A 17,491-nucleotide genomic window follows, 5' to 3' on the forward strand; every position below is an offset into this window, starting at 1 on the left:
TGTCGAAATTTTTCATGAAAAAAAGTAAATGTATAATATGTCGAAATAAGTTATGAAAAAGTCTTAGTATACTATGCAAAATAACGTCATAGTATAGTATGTCGTAAAATGTCATGAAAGAAGTCATAGTATAGTATGTCAAAAAATATCATGAAAAAACGTCATAGTATAGTATGTCGAAATTTTTCATGAAAAAAGGTAAATGTATAATATGTCGAAATAAGTTATGAAAAAGTCTTAGTATACTATGCAAAATAATGTCATAGTATAGTATGTCGTAAAATGTCATGAAAGAAGTCATAGTATAGTATGTCAAAAAATATCATGAAAAAACGTCATAGTATAGTATGTCGAAATTTTTCATGAAAAAAGGTAAATGTATAATATGTCGAAATAAGTTATGAAAAAGTCTTAGTATACTATGCAAAATAACGTCATAGTATAGTATGTCGTAAAATGTCATGAAAGAAGTCATAGTATAGTATGTCAAAAAATATCATGAAAAAACGTCATAGTATAGTATGTCGAAATTTTTCATGAAAAAAGGTAAATGTATAATATGTCAAAATAAGTTATGAAAAAGTCTTAGTATACTATGCAAAATAATGTCATAGTATAGTATGTCGTAAAATGTCATGAAAGAAGTCATAGTATAGTATGTCAAAAAATATCATGAAAAAACGTCATAGTATAGTATGTCGAAATTTTTCATGAAAAAAAGTAAATGTATAATATGTCGAAATAAGTTATGAAAAAGTCTTAGTATACTATGCAAAATAACGTCATAGTATAGTATGTCGTAAAATGTCATGAAAGAAGTCATAGTATAGTATGTCAAAAAATATCATGAAAAAACGTCATAGTATAGTATGTCGAAATTTTTCATGAAAAAAGGTAAATGTATAATATGTCAAAATAAGTTATGAAAAAGTCTTAGTATACTATGCAAAAAAACATCATAGTATAGTATGTCAAAAAAAAAAGTAAATGTATAATATGTCGAAGTTATGAAAAAGTCTGTATAATATGTCAAATAAGTTAAAAAAGTCTTAGTCATGAAAAAAACGTATAGTATAGTATGTCGAAATTTTTCATGAAAAAAGTAAATGTATAATATGTCGAAATAAGTTATGAAAAAGTCTTAGTATACTATGCAAAATAACGTCATAGTATAGTATGTCGTAAAATGTCATGAAAGAAGTCATAGTATAGTATGTCAAAAAATATCATGAAAAAACGTCATAGTATAGTATGTCGAAATTTTTCATGAAAAAAGGTAAATGTATAATATGTCGAAATAAGTTATGAAAAAGTCTTAGTATACTATGCAAAATAATGTCATAGTATAGTATGTCGTAAAATGTCATGAAAGAAGTCATAGTATAGTATGTCGAAATTTTTCATGAAAAAAAGTAAATGTATAATATGTCGAAATAAGTTATGAAAAAGTCTTAGTATACTATGCAAAATAACGTCATAGTATAGTATGTCGTAAAATGTCATGAAAGAAGTCATAGTATAGTATGTCAAAAAATATCATGAAAAAACGTCATAGTATAGTATGTCGAAATTTTTCATGAAAAAAGGTAAATGTATAATATGTCGAAATAAGTTATGAAAAAGTCTTAGTATACTATGCAAAATAACGTCATAGTATAGTATGTCGTAAAATGTCATGAAAGAAGTCATAGTATAGTATGTCAAAAAATATCATGAAAAAACGTCATAGTATAGTATGTCGAAATTTTTCATGAAAAAAAGGTAAATGTATAATATGTCGAAATAAGTTATGAAAAAGTCTTAGTATACTATGCAAAATAACGTCATAGTATAGTATGTCGTAAAATGTCATGAAAGAAGTCATAGTATAGTATGTCAAAAAATATCATGAAAAAACGTCATAGTATAGTATGTCGAAATTTTTCATGAAAAAAGTAAATGTATAATATGTCGAAATAAGTTATGAAAAAGTCTTAGTATACTATGCAAAATAACGTCATAGTATAGTATGTCGTAAAATGTCATGAAAGAAGTCATAGTATAGTATATGTCATGAAAAAAAAGTCATAGTATAGTATGTCGAAATTTTTCATGAAAAAAGGTAAATGTATAATATGTCGAAATAAGTTATGAAAAAGTCTTAGTATACTATGCAAAATAACGTCATAGTATAGTATGTCGTAAAATGTCATGAAAGAAGTCATAGTATAGTATGTCAAAAAATATCATGAAAAAACGTCATAGTATAGTATGTCGAAATTTTTCATGAAAAAAGGTAAATGTATAATATGTCGAAATAAGTTATGAAAAAGTCTTAGTATACTATGCAAAATAATGTCATAGTATAGTATGTCGTAAAATGTCATGAAAGAAGTCATAGTATAGTATGTCGAAATTTTTCATGAAAAAAAGTAAATGTATAATATGTCGAAATAAGTTATGAAAAAGTCTTAGTATACTATGCAAAATAACGTCATAGTATAGTATGTCGTAAAATGTCATGAAAGAAGTCATAGTATAGTATGTCAAAAAATATCATGAAAAAACGTCATAGTATAGTATGTCGAAATTTTTCATGAAAAAAGGTAAATGTATAATATGTCGAAATAAGTTATGAAAAAGTCTTAGTATACTATGCAAAATAATGTCATAGTATAGTATGTCGTAAAATGTCATGAAAGAAGTCATAGTATAGTATGTCAAAAAATATCATGAAAAAACGTCATAGTATAGTATGTCGAAATTTTTCATGAAAAAAGGTAAATGTATAATATGTCGAAATAAGTTATGAAAAAGTCTTAGTATACTATGCAAAATAACGTCATAGTATAGTATGTCGTAAAATGTCATGAAAGAAGTCATAGTATAGTATGTCAAAAAATATCATGAAAAAACGTCATAGTATAGTATGTCGAAATTTTTCATGAAAAAAGGTAAATGTATAATATGTCGAAATAAGTTATGAAAAAGTCTTAGTATACTATGCAAAATAATGTCATAGTATAGTATGTATAAAATGTCATGAAAGAAGTCATAGTATAGTATGTCAAAAAATTTTCATGAAAAAAAGTAAATGTATAATATGTCGAAATAAGTTATGAAAAAGTCTTAGTATACTATGCAAAATAACGTCATAGTATAGTATGTCGTAAAATGTCATGAAAGAAGTCATAGTATAGTATGTCAAAAAATATCATGAAAAAACGTCATAGTATAGTATGTCGAAATTTTTCATGAAAAAAGGTAAATGTATAATATGTCGAAATAAGTTATGAAAAAGTCTTAGTATACTATGCAAAATAATGTCATAGTATAGTATGTCGTAAAATGTCATGAAAGAAGTCATAGTATAGTATGTCAAAAAATATCATGAAAAAACGTCATAGTATAGTATGTCGAAATTTTTCATGAAAAAAGGTAAATGTATAATATGTCGAAATAAGTTATGAAAAAGTCTTAGTATACTATGCAAAATAACGTCATAGTATAGTATGTCGTAAAATGTCATGAAAGAAGTCATAGTATAGTATGTCAAAAAATATCATGAAAAAACGTCATAGTATAGTATGTCGAAATTTTTCATGAAAAAAGGTAAATGTATAATATGTCGAAATAAGTTATGAAAAAGTCTTAGTATACTATGCAAAATAATGTCATAGTATAGTATGTCGTAAAATGTCATGAAAGAAGTCATAGTATAGTATGTCGAAATTTTTCATGAAAAAAAGTAAATGTATAATATGTCGAAATAAGTTATGAAAAAGTCTTAGTATACTATGCAAAATAACGTCATAGTATAGTATGTCGTAAAATGTCATGAAAGAAGTCATAGTATAGTATGTCAAAAAATATCATGAAAAAACGTCATAGTATAGTATGTCGAAATTTTTCATGAAAAAAGGTAAATGTATAATATGTCGAAATAAGTTATGAAAAAGTCTTAGTATACTATGCAAAATAATGTCATAGTATAGTATGTCGTAAAATGTCATGAAAGAAGTCATAGTATAGTATGTCGAAATTTTTCATGAAAAAAAGTAAATGTATAATATGTCGAAATAAGTTATGAAAAAGTCTTAGTATACTATGCAAAATAACGTCATAGTATAGTATGTCGTAAAATGTCATGAAAGAAGTCATAGTATAGTATGTCAAAAAATATCATGAAAAAACGTCATAGTATAGTATGTCGAAATTTTTCATGAAAAAAGGTAAATGTATAATATGTCGAAATAAGTTATGAAAAAGTCTTAGTATACTATGCAAAATAATGTCATAGTATAGTATGTCGTAAAATGTCATGAAAGAAGTCATAGTATAGTATGTCAAAAAATATCATGAAAAAACGTCATAGTATAGTATGTCGAAATTTTTCATGAAAAAAAGTAAATGTATAATATGTCGAAATAAGTTATGAAAAAGTCTTAGTATACTATGCAAAATAACGTCATAGTATAGTATGTCGTAAAATGTCATGAAAGAAGTCATAGTATAGTATGTCAAAAAATATCATGAAAAAACGTCATAGTATAGTATGTCGAAATTTTTCATGAAAAAAGGTAAATGTATAATATGTCGAAATAAGTTATGAAAAAGTCTTAGTATACTATGCAAAATAACGTCATAGTATAGTATGTCGTAAAATGTCATGAAAGAAGTCATAGTATAGTATGTCAAAAAATATCATGAAAAAACGTCATAGTATAGTATGTCGAAATTTTTCATGAAAAAAGGTAAATGTATAATATGTCGAAATAAGTTATGAAAGTCTTAGTATACTATGCAAAATAACGTCATAGTATAGTATGTCGTAAAATGTCATGAAAGAAGTCATAGTATAGTATGTCAAAAAATATCATGAAAAAACGTCATAGTATAGTATGTCGAAATTTTTCATGAAAAAAGTAAATGTATAATATGTCGAAATAAGTTATGAAAAAGTCTTAGTATACTATGCAAAATAACGTCATAGTATAGTATGTCGTAAAATGTCATGAAAGAAGTCATAGTATAGTATGTCAAAAAATATCATGAAAAAACGTCATAGTATAGTATGTCGAAATTTTTCATGAAAAAAGGTAAATGTATAATATGTCGAAATAAGTTATGAAAAAGTCTTAGTATACTATGCAAAATAATGTCATAGTATAGTATGTCGTAAAATGTCATGAAAGAAGTCATAGTATAGTATGTCGAAATTTTTCATGAAAAAAAGTAAATGTATAATATGTCGAAATAAGTTATGAAAAAGTCTTAGTATACTATGCAAAATAACGTCATAGTATAGTATGTCATAAAATGTCATGAAAGAAGTCATAGTATAGTATGTCAAAAAATATCATGAAAAAACGTCATAGTATAGTATGTCGAAATTTTTCATGAAAAAAGGTAAATGTATAATATGTCGAAATAAGTTATGAAAAAGTCTTAGTATACTATGCAAAATAATGTCATAGTATAGTATGTCGTAAAATGTCATGAAAGAAGTCATAGTATAGTATGTCGAAATTTTTCATGAAAAAAAGTAAATGTATAATATGTCGAAATAAGTTATGAAAAAGTCTTAGTATACTATGCAAAATAACGTCATAGTATAGTATGTCGTAAAATGTCATGAAAGAAGTCATAGTATAGTATGTCAAAAAATATCATGAAAAAACGTCATAGTATAGTATGTCGAAATTTTTCATGAAAAAAGGTAAATGTATAATATGTCGAAATAAGTTATGAAAAAGTCTTAGTATACTATGCAAAATAATGTCATAGTATAGTATGTCGTAAAATGTCATGAAAGAAGTCATAGTATAGTATGTCGAAATTTTTCATGAAAAAAAGTAAATGTATAATATGTCGAAATAAGTTATGAAAAAGTCTTAGTATACTATGAAAATAACGTCATAGTATAGTATGTCGTAAAATGTCATGAAAGAAGTCATAGTATAGTATGTCAAAAAATATCATGAAAAAACGTCATAGTATAGTATGTCGAAATTTTTCATGAAAAAAGGTAAATGTATAATATGTCGAAATAAGTTATGAAAAAGTCTTAGTATACTATGCAAAATAATGTCATAGTATAGTATGTCGAAAGAAGTCAAAATGTCATGAAAGAAGTCATAGTATAGTATGTCGAAATTTTTCATGAAAAAAAGTAAATGTATAATATGTCGAAATAAGTTATGAAAAAGTCTTAGTATACTATGCAAAATAACGTCATAGTATAGTATGTCGTAAAATGTCATGAAAGAAGTCATAGTATAGTATGTCAAAAAATATCATGAAAAAACGTCATAGTATAGTATGTCGAAATTTTTCATGAAAAAAGGTAAATGTATAATATGTCGAAATAAGTTATGAAAAAGTCTTAGTATACTATGCAAAATAATGTCATAGTATAGTATGTCGTAAAATGTCATGAAAGAAGTCAATAGTATGTCAAATATGAAAAAAAGTAAATATAATATGTATGTTATGAAAAAATATTTTTCATGAAAAAACGTAAATGTATAATATGTCGAAATAAGTTATGAAAAAGTCTTAGTATACTATGCAAAATAACGTCATAGTATAGTATGTCGTAAAATGTCATGAAAGAAGTCATAGTATAGTATGTCAAAAAATATCATGAAAAAACGTCATAGTATAGTATGTCGAAATTTTTCATGAAAAAAGGTAAATGTATAATATGTCGAAATAAGTTATGAAAAAGTCTTAGTATACTATGCAAAATAATGTCATAGTATAGTATGTCGTAAAATGTCATGAAAGAAGTCATAGTATAGTATGTCGAAATTTTTCATGAAAAAAAAAAATGTATAATGTATAATATGTCGAAATAAGTTATGAAAAAGTCTTAGTATACTATGCAAAATAACGTCATAGTATAGTATGTCGTAAAATGTCATGAAAGAAGTCATAATAGTATATGTATGTCAAAATAAGTTATGAAAAAGTCTTAGTATACTATGCAAAATAATGTCATAGTATAGTATGTCGTAAAATGTCATGAAATCATTATAGTATGTCAAATTTTTCATGAAAAAAAGTAAATGTATAATATGTCGAAATAAGTTATGAAAAAGTCTTAGTATACTATGCAAAATAACGTCATAGTATAGTATGTCGTAAAATGTCATGAAAGAAGTCATAGTATAGTATGTCAAAAAATATCATGAAAAAACGTCATAGTATAGTATGTCGAAATTTTTCATGAAAAAAGGTAAATGTATAATATGTCGAAATAAGTTATGAAAAAGTCTTAGTATACTATGCAAAATAACGTCATAGTATAGTATGTCGTAAAATGTCATGAAAGAAGTCATAGTATAGTATGTCAAAAAATTTCATGAAAAAACGTATAATATAGTATAAGTTATGAAAAAGTCTTTATACATGAAAAAAACGTAAGTATATGTATAATATGTCATGAAAAAAGTCAAATAGTATGTCGATTTTTCATGAAAAAAGTATAATATGTCTAAGTTATGAAAAAGTCTTAGTATACTATGCAAAATAATGTCATAGTATAGTATGTCGTAAAATGTCATGAAAGAAGTCATAGTATAGTATGTCGAAATTTTTCATGAAAAAAAGTAAATGTATAATATGTCGAAATAAGTTATGAAAAAGTCTTAGTATACTATGCAAAATAACGTCATAGTATAGTATGTCGTAAAATGTCATGAAAGAAGTCATAGTATAGTATGTCAAAAAATATCATGAAAAAACGTCATAGTATAGTATGTCGAAATTTTCATGAAAAAAGGTAAATGTATAATATGTCGAAATAAGTTATGAAAAAGTCTTAGTATACTATGCAAAATAATGTCATAGTATAGTATGTCGTAAAATGTCATGAAAGAAGTCATAGTATAGTATGTCGAAATTTTTCATGAAAAAAAGTAAATGTATAATATGTCGAAATAAGTTATGAAAAAGTCTTAGTATACTATGCAAAATAACGTCATAGTATAGTATGTCGTAAAATGTCATGAAAGAAGTCATAGTATAGTATGTCAAAAAATATCATGAAAAAACGTCATAGTATAGTATGTCGAAATTTTTCATGAAAAAAGGTAAATGTATAATATGTCGAAATAAGTTATGAAAAAGTCTTAGTATACTATGCAAAATAATGTCATAGTATAGTATGTCGTAAAATGTCATGAAAGAAGTCATAGTATAGTATGTCGAAATTTTTCATGAAAAAAAGTAAATGTATAATATGTCGAAATAAGTTATGAAAATTAGTATACTATGCAAAATAACGTCATAGTATAGTATGTCGTAAAATGTCATGAAAGAAGTCATAGTATAGTATGTCAAAAAATATCATGAAAAAACGTCATAGTATAGTATGTCGAAATTTTTCATGAAAAAAGGTAAATGTATAATATGTCGAAATAAGTTATGAAAAAGTCTTAGTATACTATGCAAAATAATGTCATAGTATAGTATGTCGTAAAATGTCATGAAAGAAGTCATAGTATAGTATGTCGAAATTTTTCATGAAAAAAGTAAATGTATAATATGTCGAAATAAGTTATGAAAAAGTCTTAGTATACTATGCAAAATAACGTCATAGTATAGTATGTCGTAAAATGTCATGAAAGAAGTCATAGTATAGTATGTCAAAAAATATCATGAAAAAACGTCATAGTATAGTATGTCGAAATTTTTCATGAAAAAAGGTAAATGTATAATATGTCGAAATAAGTTATGAAAAAGTCTTAGTATACTATGCAAAATAATGTCATAGTATAGTATGTCGTAAAATGTCATGAAAGAAGTCATAGTATAGTATGTCGAAATTTTTCATGAAAAAAAGTAAATGTATAATATGTCGAAATAAGTTATGAAAAAGTCTTAGTATACTATGCAAAATAACGTCATAGTATAGTATGTCGTAAAATGTCATGAAAGAAGTCATAGTATAGTATGTCAAAAAATATCATGAAAAAACGTCATAGTATAGTATGTCGAAATTTTTCATGAAAAAAGGTAAATGTATAATATGTCGAAATAAGTTATGAAAAAGTCTTAGTATACTATGCAAAATAATGTCATAGTATAGTATGTCGTAAAATGTCATGAAAGAAGTCATAGTATAGTATGTCATAGTAAATTTTTTTTCATGAAAAAAAGTAAATGTATAATATGTCGAAATAAGTTATGAAAAAGTCTTAGTATACTATGCAAAATAACGTCATAGTATAGTATGTCGTAAAATGTCATGAAAGAAGTCATAGTATAGTATGTCAAAAAATATCATGAAAAAACGTCATAGTATAGTATGTCGAAATTTTTCATGAAAAAAGGTAAATGTATAATATGTCGAAATAAGTTATGAAAAAGTCTTAGTATACTATGCAAAATAATGTCATAGTATAGTATGTCGTAAAATGTCATGAAAGAAGTCATAGTATAGTATGTCGAAATTTTTCATGAAAAAAAGTAAATGTATAATATGTCGAAATAAGTTATGAAAAAGTCTTAGTATACTATGCAAAATAACGTCATAGTATAGTATGTCGTAAATGTCATGAAAGAAGTCATAGTATAGTATGTCAAAAAATATCATGAAAAAACGTCATAGTATAGTATGTCGAAATTTTTCATGAAAAAAGGTAAATGTATAATATGTCGAAATAAGTTATGAAAAAGTCTTAGTATACTATGCAAAATAACGTCATAGTATAGTATGTCGTAAAATGTCATGAAAGAAGTCATAGTATAGTATGTCAAAAAATGTCATGAAAGAAGTCATAGTATAGTATGTCGAAATTTTTCATGAAAAAAGTAAATGTATAATATGTCGAAATAAGTTATGAAAAAGTCTTAGTATACTATGCAAAATAACGTCATAGTATAGTATGTCGTAAAATGTCATGAAAGAAGTCATAGTATAGTATGTCAAAAAATATCATGAAAAAACGTCATAGTATAGTATGTCGAAATTTTTCATGAAAAAAGGTAAATGTATAATATGTCGAAATAAGTTATGAAAAAGTCTTAGTATACTATGCAAAATAATGTCATAGTATAGTATGTCGTAAAATGTCATGAAAGAAGTCATAGTATAGTATGTCGAAATTTTTCATGAAAAAAAGTAAATGTATAATATGTCGAAATAAGTTATGAAAAAGTCTTAGTATACTATGCAAAATAACGTCATAGTATAGTATGTCGTAAAATGTCATGAAAGAAGTCATAGTATAGTATGTCAAAAAATATCATGAAAAAACGTATATATGTCGAAATTTTTCATGAAAAAAGGTAAATGTATAATATGTCGAAATAAGTTATGAAAAAGTCTTAGTATACTATGCAAAATAATGTCATAGTATAGTATGTCGTAAAATGTCATGAAAGAAGTCATAGTATAGTATGTCAAAAAATATCATGAAAAAACGTCATAGTATAGTATGTCGAAATTTTTCATGAAAAAAGGTAAATGTATAATATGTCGAAATAAGTTATGAAAAAGTCTTAGTATACTATGCAAAATAATGTCATAGTATAGTATGTCGTAAAATGTCATGAAAGAAGTCATAGTATAGTATGTCAAAAAAAGTAAATGTATAATATGTCGAAATAAGTTATGAAAAAGTCTTAGTATACTATGCAAAATAACGTATAATATGTCGTCATAGTAAATAAGTCATGAAAAAATAGTAAGTATGTCGAAATAAGTATGCAAAAAACGTCATAGTATAAAATGTATGAAAGAAGTCATAGTATAGTATGTCGAAATTTTTCATTAAAAATAAGTCAAAAAGTCATTAGTATAAATAAGTTATGAAAAAAAATCTTAGTCATGAAAAAAGTCATAGTATAGTATGTCAAAAAATGTCATGAAAAAAGTCATAGTATAGTATGTCGAAATTTTTCATGAAAAAAGGTAAATGTATAATATGTCGAAATAAGTTATGAAAAAGTCTTAGTATACTATGCAAAATAACGTCATAGTATAGTATGTCGTAAAATGTCATGAAAGAAGTCATAGTATAGTATGTCGAAATTTTTCATGAAAAAAAAAGTAAATGTATAATATGTCGAAATAAGTTATGAAAAAGTCTTAGTATACTATGCAAAATAACGTCATAGTATAGTATGTCGTAAAATGTCATGAAAGAAGTCATAGTATAGTATGTCAAAAAATATCATGAAAAAACGTCATAGTATAGTATGTCGAAATTTTTCATGAAAAAAGGTAAATGTATAATATGTCGAAATAAGTTATGAAAAAGTCTTAGTATACTATGCAAAATAATGTCATAGTATAGTATGTCATGTAAAATGTCATGAAAAAGTCATAGTATAGTATGTCGAAATTTTTCATGAAAAAAAGTAAATGTATAATATGTCGAAATAAGTTATGAAAAAGTCTTAGTATACTATGCAAAATAACGTCATAGTATAGTATGTCGTAAAATGTCATGAAAGAAGTCATAGTATAGTATGTCAAAAAATATCATGAAAAAACGTCATAGTATAGTATGTCGAAATTTTTCATGAAAAAAGGTAAATGTATAATATGTCGAAATAAGTTATGAAAAAGTCTTAGTATACTATGCAAAATAATGTCATAGTATAGTATGTCGTAAAATGTCATGAAAGAAGTCATAGTATAGTATGTCGAAATTTTTCATGAAAAAAAGTAAATGTATAATATGTCGAAATAAGTTATGAAAAAGTCTTAGTATACTATGCAAAATAACGTCATAGTATAGTATGTCGTAAAATGTCATGAAAGAAGTCATAGTATAGTATGTCAAAAAATATCATGAAAAAACGTCATAGTATAGTATGTCGAAATTTTTCATGAAAAAAAGTAAATGTATAATATGTCGAAATAAGTTATGAAAAAGTCTTAGTATACTATGCAAAAAATCGTCATAGTATAGTATGTCGAAATTTTTCATGAAAAAAAGTAAATGTATAATATGTCGAAATAAGTTATGAAAAAGTCTTAGTATACTATGCAAAATAACGTCATAGTATAGTATGTCGTAAAATGTCATGAAAGAAGTCATAGTATAGTATGTCAAAAAATATCATGAAAAAACGTCATAGTATAGTATGTCGAAATTTTTCATGAAAAAAGGTAAATGTATAATATGTCGAAATAAGTTATGAAAAAGTCTTAGTATACTATGCAAAATAATGTCATAGTATAGTATGTCGTAAAATGTCATGAAAGAAGTCATAGTATAGTATGTCGAAATTTTTCATGAAAAAAAGTAAATGTATAATATGTCGAAATAAGTTATGAAAAAGTCTTAGTATACTATGCAAAATAACGTCATAGTATAGCATGTCGTAAAATGTCATGAAAGAAGTCATAGTATAGTATGTCAAAAAATATCATGAAAAAACGTCATAGTATAGTATGTCGAAATTTTTCATGAAAAAAGGTAAATGTATAATATGTCGAAATAAGTTATGAAAAAGTCTTAGTATACTATGCAAAATAATGTCATAGTATAGTATGTCGTAAAATGTCATGAAAGAAGTCATAGTATAGTATGTCGAAATTTTTCATGAAAAAAAGTAAATGTATAATATGTCGAAATAAGTTATGAAAAAGTCTTAGTATACTATGCAAAATAACGTCATAGTGTAGTATGTCGAAATTTTTCATGAAAAAACGTCAATGTATAATATGTTGAAATAAGTTATGAAAAGGTCTTAGTATACTATGCTAAAAGAAGTATATGTATATGTACAGTAAAATGTATAGTAAGTCCAAACTTTTATGGAAGTAGACATAGTATAGTATTTCCAAAAATGTCATGAAAGAAGTCAAAGTATAATATGTCGAAAAACTAATAAAAAAGCAATGGTATAGTACGTCCCAAAAGTCATTAAAAGTAATAATATAGTCTGTCAAAAGAGTCATTAGCATTCATGGTATAGTATGTCAATTCTTTTTTTTTAAAGTGACAGTATGTTAAAAAAAAAATCATAGTATAGTATATCCAAAAAGTCAGAAAAGTCAGAGTAGAGTATGGCAAAAAAAATCATAGTAAAGTATATCAAAAAAGTAATCCTATAGTATGTCACAAAAGTCATAAAAAGTCATATTGTAGTAAGCCGAAAAAGATTCTAAAAAAGTCATAGTGTAGTATGGCGAATAAAAGTCATAAAAAGGTCATAGAATAGTATGGCAAAAAAAGTCAGACTATGCTATGTTAAATAGATCATGAAATAGTTATATGACATATGACATTATGAAAAATGTCATGAAAAAAAGTGTCGAAATATGTTATGAAAAGGTCTTAGTATAGTATGCCGAAAAATGTCATAGTATAGTATGTCGAAATTTTTTAAAAAGTCATAGAATACTATTTTAAAGAATCACAAATAGTCACAGTACAGTATGTCAAAAAGTCATCAATAAGTCGTAGTATCGTATGTCGAAGAAAAGTAATAGTATAGTAAGGCGAAAAAGTCTTAAATGTCAAAGTATAGTACATCCAAAGTCATTAAAAAGTCATAGAGTAATATGTCAAAAAAGTCATATTATAGTATGTTAAAAGAGTCATAAAATAGTCATAGGACAGCAGATTAAAAAAATCATGAAAAAGTCATAGAATAGTATGTCAAAAAAGTAATAACAAAGTAAAAGTATAGTATGACGAAAAAGTCACAAAAAAGTCATAGAATAGAATGCTAAAAATGTTACAAAAAAGTTTTTGAAAAGTAAGTTGAACAAGTGACGAGTCACAGTATAGTATGCCAAAAAAAGTAATTAAAAAGTTACAGTATAGCACGTGGAAAAAGTCATAAAAAAGTCATAGCAGATCTTGATGAAAAAAAATCATAGTAAAGTGTTTTGATAAAAGCCCCGCAAAAAATCATGGTATAAAATGTAAAAAAGGTTGTCATAAAGTCCTAAACAAAGTCATAGTATAAAATTTCTAAAATAAATCCTAAAAAAGTCACTGTATAGTCTGTATAAAAAAGTAGCAAAAAAGTCATAGTATAGTATGTTCCAAATAAATTCCAAAAAGTCATATTTTGCATAGCCAAAATAGTCAGATTTTATTTGGAGGAAAAGGTCCCAGTCGTTTTAGTATAGTATGTCTCAAAAAGTCATAAAAAAGTCATAGTACAGTTTGTCGCAGACTCATAGTATAGTGTGTCAAAAAGTCCCTAAAAGTCAAAGTATAGTTTGTCAAAAAGTCATACAAAATAATAGTATTGAGTGTCTTAGAAAGTCATATAAAAGTCATAAAATTGTTTGCTAAAAAAGTCAGTAAAGTTTGTGGAAAAAAGTGTATAGTGTATCGAAAAATCCACAAAACTCATAGTATAGCATAAAAATAAATTGAATAGTATAGTATGTCCAAAAAAAAAGTCATTAAAGTCATAGTATGTATGTGTTGCAAAAAAAATATCATGTTTTAGCTTAGTGAAAAAACTCATAATATAGTATGACAAAGTCAGAACAATTCCCCAAAAAGTCATAGTATAGTAAGTAAAAAATAAAAAAAAGAGTCATAGTATAGTGTGTCCGGAAAAAAACGTCTCAAAAAGTCACATAATAGCATAACGAAAGAAGTCATAGTCTAGTTTGCCAAAAAATCGTCACAAAAAAGTCATAGTTTTGTATGTCTAAAAAAGTCATAGTTTTGTATGTCAAAAACAAGTAACCATATCATATGATAGCAAAAAAAGTCTCAATAAAGTCATAGAATAGGATGTCGAAATAAGTCATAAAAAATAAAATGTTATATTAGGCCTGTAGCTGGCATGTAGAACAACATGTACACAGTACATACACACATACAAACTCACACCCAACCCTGTACTTCTTCACTTGTGAGGCCAAATGCTGATGATTTCTATTTCAAAGAATTAACTGTCAAACCTTTACGCTTAGAATTATTAAACTTTGAGACTACCAGAATACTTTTTGTTGGTGATGTATATATATATATATATATATATATATATATATATATATATATATATATATATATATATATATCATGCATCTTGTTGCGTTCAGTCAGCATAAGTGACTAGATTAGAAAAGGTGTCATTTCTAGGTTGTCAATAGCAAGCTACTGAGGGATTGAGCCAACAATACCAAGGCAACAAATTGAACAATCAACACGAGTATCATCCAAAACTACATTAAGAGTCTTGCATTATGTAAACATTTTGAAACCCTAGGACCCTAGGATCAACTGCAAATAAAGTAGGAAGAAGGATGGAAGTGGATAAAAGAGCAAAAAAGTTATACTTTTTTTCATATCAGAGGATAGACCGCATTGTCCTGTGTGCTGCAGTGAAGTTAATATCCCAACTGGAAAGCCAGGAGGAAGATGAGTCGAAGTTGGGGGCAGTCATGGACAGGCTTCTGCAGGGAAGAGAGAGCTAAACATGGGAGCAAAGTGATGCACCGTGACCTGGAGGCTGCTCCGCTAGTAGCTGCCTCAATCAATCTGACGCGTGGAGCAGCATGGGAGGTTTTAGGAAGGTTGAGGATGAAGTAGCGTTCAGCATTTCTGATGGGATGAAGAGGCTACCACAAACTTCTTCATATGCATTTTTCACAAAAAATACAAGAACAATGGAGACAATGGCTTCAATAGTTAGAGGACATTTATTCTGAAGACTTTAAAATGATGGACTGCATTAGTTTCAGCTGTTGATATAAACCCATTTGAGACAACTTTCAAATACCAAGAATAGTTTTATAGCCGCCAGAAACCAAAGATATAAATGGTCAAGTTATTAAACATCTTTTTTTTCCTTCCTGAGAATCTTATCTGGAATGCAAACGAATACAAAATAATAAATTAAACTGGCAATAAAGGAAACACTGAACGCAAACCAGGACAAAGAAAGGTACAGACAATGGAGATTAGGATGATAGAATGTACTACGTAGGTGACATAATAGCTTATGGTTACTACTCTCTGATGATTTGTACATGATTAATGAAAAACAAGCTCTCTGAATAGCTGCTGGACAATTGGAAATGATGGTTAGCTGGGGTTGGTAACACTTTACACCCTTTCATTATAATATCTTGAAAAGGAAAACACACCCTTAAACAGTGACTTAGTCCTCCTTGAAATGAAAATTAGTATCGAATCCCTCATTTTGCTTCAGAATTTCATGAAAAGTCACCTCAGAAAAATATTGCAGTGTATTCATACAGTTTTGTAATGCATTGCAGTAGAAACACTAGTATTTGGCAAGCTCAATCTTTTAAACTTTGGATAAAACAAGCTACGCTAAATTCATTTAAGTGTTTGACTCTCAACAAATGACCTGCCTCAAATAATAAATCCATGCTAGAATACACTACTGGTTTGGTCAAACTCAATCATTCATGCACACACAGTTGGAATTCTTTGAATTCATAATTGGGTGCTTACTGTCTAACCCTCATTTATACCTAACAATATCTTACAAATTGAACAAAATGTTATAAACCAATACCATCACAAATGACTTGCTTATGTCACAACTCCACCAGTTATGCACCAAGGCTTATTGTCAGCTACTGGAATGCTTAGTGGGGTTTGGCGCTTGGAGCAGTCATAGACTGCTAATATACAAAAAGGGTTTTGGTACTTTTTATTTATTTTTACCATTTCCCATTCCAGCTTTTATGACATTATCCCTTCCAGTATGAACCTTTGTCTTGTCCTCTTCTACAGTAAATGATCCAGGAATCAACATTTTGAATATTTCCCAACACATTTACCTATCCACATCTTGTGCTAATCTCTCCTGGAGATTATAGCAATGATTTTTTTGTTTTGTTAAATTTTACATTAACAAACCCAAAAACAAGCTCAAATTAAAACAAAACTTGAGTCAAGCAAATTGAGCTTGAAAGAATTTCCCACTGTCTTCGGTCACGTTTTTAAATAAAGCATTTTGTCCTTCCAAATACTCAACTCTATAGTCCTCAGCGCTGAGCCTGTCATGATAGGAGTCTATTGCAGATGGAAAACAGAGCCCGAAAAAACACGAGCTTCAGGATCCACACACCCTAAAACAAACCTCACTTTTTTTAGGAATGCTGAAAGTTGGGGATTGCTCCCCTTTGCCCTCAGGCTGCCTCCAGCTATCTCCAGCCAATCCAAGCACATCAGCTTTTTTTTTTGGCAACATCCACTGTTCATCAAACAGTCCTTAGGGATGGACCAGCCAGCTGTTAGCATCTTCCAATTCTGCGTCCAGCTCCTCTTCTTCATCAAGAGGCTCTGGGGTTCGGAGGGCCAGCTCTCGTAGGAAAGACGGTGAGTGGGCCGAGGGTTGGGAGACAGACTTGAGCCCAATTTTTTTCTTCATGAGGTGGAACTGGTCTCGGATGAAGTTGTAGAACTCATACTCGTAGCGCATGCGGTGGTACAGCACCTGCAGGGCCTCCAGAGTGGGTGTGTGTTTACGTACCGTGCCTGTCATGTTCCCCATCTTCTTATAGTCTTCAAAGAGAAGATGAATAAATAAATGCCAAATA

General features: G+C 27.1%; 1 protein-coding gene across 1 annotated transcript in view; it reads right to left on the bottom strand.

Moving 5' to 3' along the window:
• Positions 1-15,597: 15,597 nt before the first annotated feature.
• The window catches only part of usta (uronyl 2-sulfotransferase a), a 50,163-nt gene continuing 48,269 nt past the window's right edge, over positions 15,598-17,491 (bottom strand). The window contains exon 8 of the mRNA XM_054618721.1: positions 15,598-17,456. Coding sequence (XP_054474696.1) covers positions 17,164-17,456 — 293 coding nt within the window. The 3' untranslated portion in view covers positions 15,598-17,163. The remainder of the gene's footprint in view (positions 17,457-17,491) is intronic.

Source organism: Anoplopoma fimbria, chromosome 18 (assembly GCF_027596085.1).
Source record: "Anoplopoma fimbria isolate UVic2021 breed Golden Eagle Sablefish chromosome 18, Afim_UVic_2022, whole genome shotgun sequence".
Classification (NCBI taxonomy): domain Eukaryota; kingdom Metazoa; phylum Chordata; class Actinopteri; order Perciformes; family Anoplopomatidae; genus Anoplopoma; species Anoplopoma fimbria.